Source organism: Gavialis gangeticus, unplaced genomic scaffold, assembly GCF_001723915.1.
Source record: "Gavialis gangeticus isolate Ggan-Ray unplaced genomic scaffold, GavGan_comp1, whole genome shotgun sequence".
NCBI classification, from domain to species: Eukaryota; Metazoa; Chordata; order Crocodylia; family Gavialidae; genus Gavialis; species Gavialis gangeticus.
This window is the reverse complement of record NW_017729030.1, coordinates 68000837-68011011: the sequence shown is the minus strand read 5'-3', so window position 1 is coordinate 68011011 and position 10175 is coordinate 68000837. Positions and strand designations below refer to the sequence as shown.

The following is a 10175-nucleotide window of genomic DNA, read 5'->3' as shown; positions in this document are numbered from 1 at the left end:
TCTTTGCCCCCAGTCTTTCCTGAAGCTCCCTGTTCAGCCAAGAACGGGGTGGTGGTGGGGGGGGTTATCCTCTTAGCTCCTTTCCTGTGTAAGGGGATAGACTCCTTTTTTACGCCAAGGATCACTCCCTTGAGAAACATCAAACCCTCTTGGACCCCCCTTAGCCTAATGCTTTTGAGTTTGGCCACCTCACTAACTAGGTTCCTAAGTTTAGTAAAGTTGGCACTTCTGAAGTCTAAAACTCTAGGATCACTGGATATTTTTGTCACCCTTCGATGGATAGTGAACTCTACTGAGTGGTGATCACTATCACCCAGGTTACTGTGTACCCACAGGTCCCCCATGAGATCATCCCCTGTTGCTAGGACCAGGTCTAGCAGGGCGCTACCCCTGGTGGGACAGGACACCACCTGGGTTAGGTGGAGGTCCTGCACACAGTGTAAGAACCTCCATGAGTGGCTTGGTTTGGCCGCCTGTTCCTCCCAGATGATATCCGGGTAATTTAGGTCCCCCATGACCACTGCCTCCCTCGCCTGTATGGCATCTGAAAGCTGCTCGGAGAATACCTCGTCTAGCTCATCATCCTGGTGAGGAGGTCTGTAGTAGAACCCCACTACCAAGTCCTTCTCTCCTGCCCCCCCCCCGGATCCTGACCCACAATGTCTCAGTATTCCTCTCCTCCACTCCTGCCTTGACGACAGAAGATGTGTACTGCTCCTTCAAATAGAAAGCTACACCCCTGCCTTTTCTCCCCACTCTGTCTCATCTATACAACCTGCACCCCTCAATGCCTACCGCCCAGTCATGTGCAGAATCCCACCATGTTTCAGTTAAGCTGACCAGGTCATACTGCGTGCTAGCAAGCAGGAATGTGAGTTCCTCCTCCTTGTTCCCCATACTCCTGGCATTTGTGTAAAGACATTTTAGCCCCCCAGTGGGTGCTCTTGGTGTCCCTTTCCCTTGATGGTGCATGTTCCCTTTAGTGCTTACCTGGTTAGGTCCAGTACCTTGTTTGTGGCTTTCCAACCCTGGGTTCACATCAACCACAGGTTTCCCATCCCCTGTCGAGCCTAGTTTAAAGCTCTTCGGAGGAGATCAGCCAACCTGCAGGAGAACAGATGCTTACCTCTAGGAGAAAGATATTGGCTTTAAGTAGGCCTTTTCACTTAGTCCCATTTAACATTCTTATAAGTAAAGATGGGGAAATGGGGTCTAGATGAATGTATTGTAAAATAGGTACACAACTGGTTGAAAACTGCAGTAAGAGTACTTGTTAAGAGTTCACTGTCAAACTGGTAGGACAGTCAAGTGAGGTCCTAGTGGGGTCTATCTTTGATTTGTTTTCTCATCCAAATATTCATTGTCACCTTGGATTATGGATTGGAGTACGCTTAAACAATGGGATGGCTACCAGCCAAGAGAAGCTGCAGGCATTTTGGAGAGCAAGGCCAGGATTTGGAATGGTGTTGCTAAATTGCAGAAATGGCCTGAAATCAGCAGGATGAAATTCAACAAAGATAAATGCAAAGTACTGCACTTAAGCATGATAAATCAAATGCTGAAATACAAAACAAGGAAATAGTTGGTTGGGAAACCACATTGCAGAAATTGATCTAGGAGTTATAGTAGACCTCAATCTGAGCAAGTCAAAAACATGCTAGTGTTGTTGGGGGAGAAAAGCAAATGTCATGTTGGTTTGTATTCCTAGGAATGTGACTTGAAACACAGGACGTAATCATTTCACTCTGCATTGGGCTGGCAAGGCCTAAGCTGGAGTATGGCTGCCCAGTTATTAAGGGCATTGCTCTTAACATGGCCTGCTAGGAAAAGGTGTCTTTTTTGTGTGGAAAAGAGAAGTTTGAGGGGAGACAGAATTTTAGATATGTGAAAGGTTGTTATATAGATAACAGTGGTCATTTGTTCTCTGTTTCTGCTGAATGTACAACAAGAAATAATTGCCTAAATTTTAAGTGGTTTAGATTGAGAATTAAGAAAAAATTTCTAACTGTAAGTATGATTAGGCACAGGAATAAGCTGTGGAGGGAGGAAGGTATTGAAATCCCCTTTACTGGCAGTATTTAAGAACAGCTCAGAGGGCGTTTGTACACAAGACACCATTACCAGGTACATGTGACAAAAATGTCACTGTGTGGCTTAATGGCGTCAGACTGTACGCGTGCAGGAGTTTTGGGGGTTTAACATGAGTTTGTATCATTGCAAACTAAATTACATCCTGGTGTAGTTTCGTTTGTAATGATGTGTTGCAGCTATTTGTCAGCTCACCCCCAGCTGTTGGAGAGGCGGGAAGGCTTCTCAGAAAAAAAGGATTGGGCCCCTCACTGCTTCTGCCTTCAACAGGCACCTGCTGAAGGCAGAAGAGGCTAGGGGCCCAATCCTTTTTTTTTTTCCAGCAGAGTGTGTCTTCTATTCCTGCGGCCAGGGGTCGAGCTGCCAGTGGGGTGAGTAACCCCTGAGCTACAACAGCCCCAGTCCTTTCCTTCGTGGTGGTAGCACCCCCCAGGACTGCCTGGGCAGGCTGCTAGTGGCCTGGGTGCTGCCCCAGCTCAGGGTCGGAGAAGAGTTGAATCAGGCTGGGTGCTGCTTCTGAGCTGGGGAAGCATCCAGCCTGCTAGCAGCCCACCCAGGCGGCCCCAGGGGGTGCTACTGCCATGGAGGGAAGGACCGGGGCTGCACCTCAGGGGCTGCTCGGCCCACCAGCAGCTCATTTCCTGGCCATGGGGGAGGCAGGCACTCCACCGAAAAAAAAAAAAAAATGGATCAGGCCCCTGGTCATAAGAGTGATGGAAACCCCTCAACTGAAATGGTGGGTTTCAATTAAAAATCCACCATTTCAATTTAAGAAGCGCAGAATGCAACCCTAAGGACTAATCTCCCATCACATGTACAAGCACCCTTAGATAACAACTGGCTGGGCCGGTCTAGTTGTACCTGATTATACCACAAAGCAGGGCCTCTTGGGGTTTTGTCCAGGCTAACCTTTATAGCAGGGAGAGCAAGAGCACAGTTGCTCTCATGTTTACATGTTGGCCATTAAAGAGCTCCTTATTCACTGCCAGAGCCCTACAGAGAGAGATGGAAGAGAACAAACCAGTGTTATTTCACCTGTGCCAGGCCTGCCTGCCTGCCCCTTTCCTTCCAGGTGGTATCTGCATTTATTTTTCAAGAAATGCTAAGTCTAGGCAAGAAATGTCTTGCTAGTTCAGTGCTACTGTTATCCTATTCTAGAAACACACATCTAGAGTAGACAGTCTATCCTGGTGTACATGCAGTTTTGCAAGTAGAACCATGTCAAGATGAGGGGCTTTTGTCGGTACAGTTATGTTGGGCATATATTTTAAACACAGATCTCAAGTTAGGCTTCTACTTCTATGTTCAGGGAGATGCCTAACCCTAATGATGTGTTTTCAAGAATGTTAAATACTCTCCCAGGTTGAAGGGAACAGTAAAAGTCCTTCAAGCCACATTATACCACTGAAAAGGAAGAAGACAATGACACGCAGGACTTAGTAGCCAGGCAGTCTTCTTGTCTCATCAGCCCAGGCGTGGGGACTTGACTCCTAGAATGGGGAATCTGCAACATCATTTTGCCCCCATATGAGCTCAGGAAACAGGAAGTCCCTGCAAAACATGACATGGCAGGGCAGTCTTGAAGTGGTTAAAGACACTTGGTTGCATCTAAATAAGCATGTATGTGCAGAGGTGCATGTTTCCCACGGCACAAAAAGCAGCAGCACATATTTGCTCTGGCACACGGTGAATTGACCTGGGTTGGGTAGGGGAGGGTGGGGCAAGCACCACTGCTGGCCCCAGCAGCCTTACCTGGGGTCCTGGGGGCCTCCTGGGGCAGCAGCAATCCAGCCACTCAAAGCCTGGCCAGCGGTCAAAACATGGCTCTGGCTGGCCAGGCTCTTTTTGGCGGTGCACACTGCTGCCAGGTGTTGTGCCACTTTTTTCTGCAGCATTTTTTTTGAAACCAGGATCTCCTGGTGTCAAATTTTGGCACTGCACTGCAAATTAGCAGTGTGGTGAATGGGTGCACATACACAGTGTGTGGTTTGTGGTGCCTCAGACAACTTTGAGGTGCCACAAACGATGTACGTGTGCTCATCTGGACCTTGAGATCCCATCTAATCCCGGCCATGGACAGATCTCCCTCAGAAGTGGGATATTAGGTAAGTAGTTTTATTCCTAAAATGGTTCTGAGGTGCTCTCTCTCTCTCAAACAGGGTTGATCACACTAAGCAACTGGGCAACTGCAGTGGAGTCAGTACTGCATTTAGGATTGCCATGGCGTATGCTTAGACCGCAGCTAGTGCACAACACTACAAATGGCATGATGGAGTACAAGTCCTGGCTCGATGACTTAGCCATAGAAAAGAGGAGCCAAGAAGTAAGTAACTAAGTCTGCTCATTTCCTAAAGGACCAAGGCAAGGCAGAAAGCTGGAACTAAGACACAGCCCTTAACCACAAAATTGACAAAGCCAACTGATCTTGGTGAGGTATGCCAAGAAAAGCCTAGGTCAGGGGTGGGCAATTATTTTGGCCAGAGGGCCACTTAAGGAGTTTTAGTGAGCTGTAGTAGGCTGGGTCAGCCTCCCTTCCTGCTGTGCTGAGTCAGCATCCTCCCTTCTCCCACCACCTCAAAACAGCTCACCAAAACCCCCGAAGTGGCCTCTGTGCCCAGCTGGGTGGATGGGATAGGTGGATGGGTGGGTGGGGAGTGGTGTCTGGGAGCCAGGACACTGGGGGCGGCCCCGAGCTGGGATCAGGACTGTGGGGCTGGGGGCTGGGGCAAAGCCACAACCTGCTCCCCATGTGACCATGCAATGGGCACCGGTTCTGTCGGCAGGGGTGTGTGGGGAGCAGATCATGGCTCTGCCCTGGGCCGTGGTGCCTCACTGTCACCACCCCATGATCTTGGAGTCTCCATGGACACAGGCAGGGTGCACAGCCAGGTGGATGGGATTGGGCTATGGGTGGGCTAGAAGCAATGTCCAGGAGCAGCATTGGTGGGTAGGACCAGGGCCACAGCCAAGGATCAGGATCGCTGCAGTGACCACACAGGGCCGGGGCCAGGGCCAGGGGCAGAGCTGTGATCTGTTCCCTGGATGCCCCTTCCCATGGAACCGGCACCTGTTGCATGGATGACACTCTCACCACCCCACGATCCCAGCTCATGAGCCCTACCCTGCGTGCTCACCTATCCACATGGATGCCCTGCCCGCAGGGGTCCCACACTGGTCTCCATGGAGACCCTGCTTGCCCACTCTGTCCAGTGACTCCAGCAATGGGTGCAGAGCGGGCAGGCTGGGGTGGGGCTGGTTTTGGTGGCAGTGGTGGGTGTGGATGGCAACACTGGCAGCAACAGCCAGAAAGAGCTGCCACTCTGGGGGCTAGCTAGAAGCGAGTCTGGCCACCGCACCACCCCAAACCCACTGCACACCCAGGGGCAGTGGGACTGGCTGCATGTGCCACATCCCAGGCTGCCTCCTAGGCCAGGCAGAATCCCTTTGTGGACCAAATCCAGCCTGTAGGCCATATTTTGCTCAGCCCTGGCCTAGGGGAAAAAATTCTGTAGGACCCAGCCTGCTGCCCGGGCACCCTGGTCCATCACCCCATGGCAGCCAGCTGGGACCTGTGCTGTCATTGACCCAAGATTCAGGTCCAACCATCTGCTGCTCCCCCCACCCATGGCCCCGTCTGCCTGGCCATGCACCCTTCCCATGACCAGTCTCTATGGACATCACAGGGCAGTGACAGCACTGGGCCAGGGCCTGGGGCAGAGCTGTTACCTGCTCCCTGCATGCCCTTGCCCATGGAACTCGTGCCCAGTGCTGGGGCCTGTAGGGAACAGATTGTGGCTCCGTCCCAGGCCCCAGCCCCACATTGTCATGGCCCTGTATTACTGGATCCTAGCCCCACCCCGAGCTACCCAACCCACTCCCAGATGGTGTTCCCCACTTGTCCTGTGGCCCTATCCCCTCTGCCTTGCTGTGCATGGAGCTGAGTCACATAGGGAGTTTTGGTGAGCTGTTTTGGTTGGGGACGGACAGGGGGAAAGGGTGCTGACCTGGCCTGTAACAGCTCACCAAAACTCCCTAAGTGGCTTTTGGTTGCAAATAATTGCCTACCCCTGCCATAGGTCATATTATCTCTGAAAGGTGACCTCTCATCTGAGGCTACATTAACCTAACAAAGTCCCTGGTATCTACTTACAGAGGGCTGTAATTTCTTTTAATAGAGAGTGGTTTGCAGCTGTGGTATTAGGGCTGTGCAAAATTTCACTTTGAAGCTATTTTGATGCATTTCGAGCTCGAAACAACAAAATTGAAATGAAACAAAAGCCTTCAAAACAGCTTTGAAACAAAACAAGGGGACTCAAAACATTTCGAAGCCAGGCTTACTGGCTTTAGCGCCAGTCCCAGCTGTCAGCACTCACTTCCTGCCATCTGACAGGCAGATCGAGGGCTTGCCCACACCCCCAGGGAGGCTGTGGGGGCTGTGCCAGAGTCTTCCCAGGGGTGCGGGCCCCCGATCTGCCTGCCAGATGACAGACTGGCACTGGGTGCAGCCCACACCCACCACCAAGATCAGTGCTGCCACTGGCCCCAGGCTGCAGCACCCAGCTCCTATCAGCCAGCAGGCAGGGTCCCTGCAAGAGCTGATCTGCCCCGGGCCCCCACCTGGAGCCAGCTCCGCTATGGGGCTGGGGCAGATCAGCTCATGTGCGGACCCTCCCCTGCCCTGGGATCAGGGTGGCAGTGGGTTCCCGCATGAGCTGATCTGCCCCAGCCCCACTGGCCCCAGGTGGCAGCATCTGGCTCCTGTCACCCAGCAGGTAGATTGGGGGCCCGCCGGCACCCCTGGGATGGCTGCGCCCAGCGCCAGTCTATCATCTGGCAGGCAGATCAGGGGCCTGCACCCCCAGGAGGACTCTGGTGCAGCCCCCGCAGCCCTCCTTGGGGTGTGGGCAAACCCCCTGTCTGCCTGCCAGATGAGAGGATACAGGTGCTACCGCCTAGGACTGGCGGCAGCTGCAATCTTCCCAGCGCTGATCCCAGGTGGCAGCACCTGGCTTCTCTCATTTGGCAGGCAGATCAGGGGCTCATAGCCCCGGCAGCCCTCCCCAGGTGCAGGCAAGCCCCCGATCTGCCTGCCTGCTGCATTTTGTTTCCCTATAATAACCTATGGCCGAAACATCCAAACGGCATCCAGACAGCAAAACAGTTTCGACAGAACAGAAGAGAACAGAACAGTGCTTTTGAAATGAAACGAGACACTGTTCCGTCCAATCACTGAAACCCGAGTTGAATCAGAACAATGCTGTTTCACACAGCCCTAGTGTTTGTGACAGGGAGTAAAGAAAATGCCTTGTGAACCTTTTCAGATGCATGGCCATTAACAAATGCAGGGGCCTGGAGTCAATAGCCTAGGAGTACTGTGGGCTGCTGTGGCTTTCAGTCCTATGGCCCTGTGTAACTACCTGTATACAACCTGACATTTACCAACGTATGGACTCCTCAATAAGTAGGATGGTGTAACTTAGTGATACAGGTTTGTATCTAGGCTGAGAAAACATATCCACCTAACCCTAGAATATTCTGAACTGCACAGAGTTAAATTATTTTAAAAGAATTTCTAAAGTGTGAATGTGGTGGTCTCTTCTAGCACATACAGTCAAGCATGTTGGAGATCATTTATCGAAACAGATCCAACCTGGAGACCATTTTCAGGATCATAGACAGTGATCACTCAGGTAAGCATGTATTGCCTTTGATTTGTACCCAGCTTTACTTATTGTCCAGAGGCAGTTTTGATTTATATATCAGGTACAAGCTGAAAACCAAAACAGTCCTACTGTTCAGTCTAGAATGTGGCTAATTTAGTCTTTTTTCCACAGAAGCCAAGGTTAAAGTAGGACCTTGCTGCAAAGAGCATAATCTGGTTGGAATGAGGATTTTGTGGTTAAAGCAAAATAGTGCGTGTGGTCTGTGGTTCTGTTACAGATTTCTTCCCTAACTTTAGGGAATCACTAATGAGCTGCTTGTGCACCACAGTTTCCATGGAAACTTTTATTACTAAAGGGCTTGATTCACATTAACCTCTGAGTATGTAAGCATCCTATCTGTACTATGAGGATAATGCTTTTACATACTTCAGTGGGGCTTTTTAAATACTGCTGTTTATAAAATATTAAGAAAGTGAGATGAAAGAGTGCTGTAGGAGTGCAGAGAATCATTAAAATGAGCCTAGATTCCCTAGGAAAATAAAACAGGGGAAGTAGAACAGGGTTCTTGTTAACACTTGAAATATCCCTTTAGTTGATCTCTTGGAGTAGACAGCTAGCCGCCATCAACAATAAAGCACTTGGGATCCGAAGACTGGCTTGAATCTTATCTGATTATAGGTATGAGTCTCCAAAGTAGTAAACAAGGACCAGTTAGGATTATTTTTATGCTGCTAAATTATTTAAGAGGATGTGTGTCCTCTCCCACCCCAACTGCCTTTTCAGCATACACGTTGCCTTAACTGTAAGAACATAAGAGCTGCCAAATCAGGTATCAGCAGTCATGGGGTTAGGGTTGTCTTGAGCTTGAGGTTACATGCCTGTAATTTTAATGGCCCCTGATGGACCTATCCTCAGAATGTTTGGATTAGCTCCTTTTCCGAAGGGTATTAAGCCTTCATTTAAATTTTAGCTTATCTACTCATGGTAGTTATCATTTCACTTTTCTCTAGGGGTTTCCATCCAAGCTCTTCAAAGCATTTTACTAACACTAAGTTTAGCTTTGACAGCAATGGAAAATAAGGAATGTATTGTCACCATTTTACAGATGGGGAGTTGCACACAGCAAATCCAAGATAGGGCCAGAAACAGAACCTGGTCATAATGTCAATCCCATGTGTTAGCCACACGGTCACCTCTCCCATTTCAGTTTCCTTCTCAAGGGAAGTAGATAAGTGATGTGCACAAGTAGAGGACAGCATATGCTTTTATGTAAAACAGTACTTCACATTTCTTTTTTGCAGGGCTCATTTCATTTGAAGAATTTCAACAGACCTGGAAGCTGTTTAGTTCCCACATGAATCTTGAGCTCACAGATGAAGGTATCCATGACCTGGCCCGCACCATTGATTTTAATAAGGATGGAAACATAGACTTCAATGAATTCCTGGAGGCCTTCCGCCTCATTGAACGATCTCACAGTGAAGATAAAACAGAGCCCAAACCAACCCCCAAAAGTAGTAGAAGGTAGCTACTTGGACACCCACTAGAACTCTAAAATGCCATGTGCAATGCCTTTGGATGGTCTCCAAAACTAGAACATGCACCAGACCTCTCATAAACCCAGGGATGTGCCTGCAGATGTGAAGATTTGTGGGGAAAAAATGAGTTATTGTTTAGAGCAAGATCAGATTTTTCATAGTTTAACAGCAGTCGCTACACCAAAATGCACAGCTGATAGGTATTGGGAAGATAATTAGCCAAGTAGGTAACTTACACTTTAATTCTAGGTAACTAAAAAACAGAAATGAAGTACAGGTTTCCCTCGATTTATGTTGTACATGAATTCCTGGAGAATGGTTCATAAATTAAAGTTACATTGTAAAGTGGGTTCACTTTATGCAACTATAGAGACAGGTTCCCATGCCGGTGAGGGGCGAAGGGAAGCTGGGACTACGGAAGGTGTGGCGTGAGGCGTGCTGTTCCCAGGGTCTGTACAAGGCAGAGGGAACAGAGCAGCACTCACCCTTTCCCCGGCTGCAGCAGGCCTGGGAGCGGCCAGTGCCAGCTGCCCGCAGCCTCTGGGCTGCACTGTGCTCCACCTGTCCCACTCACCTCTGCTCCTGGGCTGCGCCATGCCTTGGTGCAGGCAGCTCGTGTTGGCTGCTCCCAGGGCCGCTCCAGCTGGGGCTGGGTTGAGTGCTGTGCCCCAGGGCTCTGCTTGTCCACACTCACCCCAGCCCATGCTGGAGCAGCTGACACCAGCTGCCTGCACCAGGGCATGGTACAGCCCAGGAGCAGGGGGACAGGTGGCGCAGTGCAGCCCAGTGACTGCAGGCAGCTGGTGCCAGCGGCTCCTGGGGCTACTGCAGCTGAGGCTGGGGTGAGTGGGGCCACAGCCCTTTCCCCTGCCCCCACAAACTTACC

The 10175-nt window shown here is 50.2% G+C and overlaps 1 protein-coding gene across 1 annotated transcript in view; it reads left to right on the top strand.

Annotated features, from left to right (window-relative positions):
- PPEF2 (protein phosphatase with EF-hand domain 2) overlaps positions 1-9611 on the top strand; it is a 79117-nt gene extending 69506 nt beyond the window's left edge. Inside the window, exons 16-18 of the mRNA XM_019522321.1 lie at positions 4248-4411; positions 7691-7778; positions 9053-9611. Of these exons, the coding sequence (XP_019377866.1) occupies positions 4248-4411; positions 7691-7778; positions 9053-9279 (479 nt within the window). The 3' untranslated portion in view covers positions 9280-9611. The remainder of the gene's footprint in view (positions 1-4247; positions 4412-7690; positions 7779-9052) is intronic.
- The last annotated feature ends 564 nt before the right edge of the window (positions 9612-10175 follow it).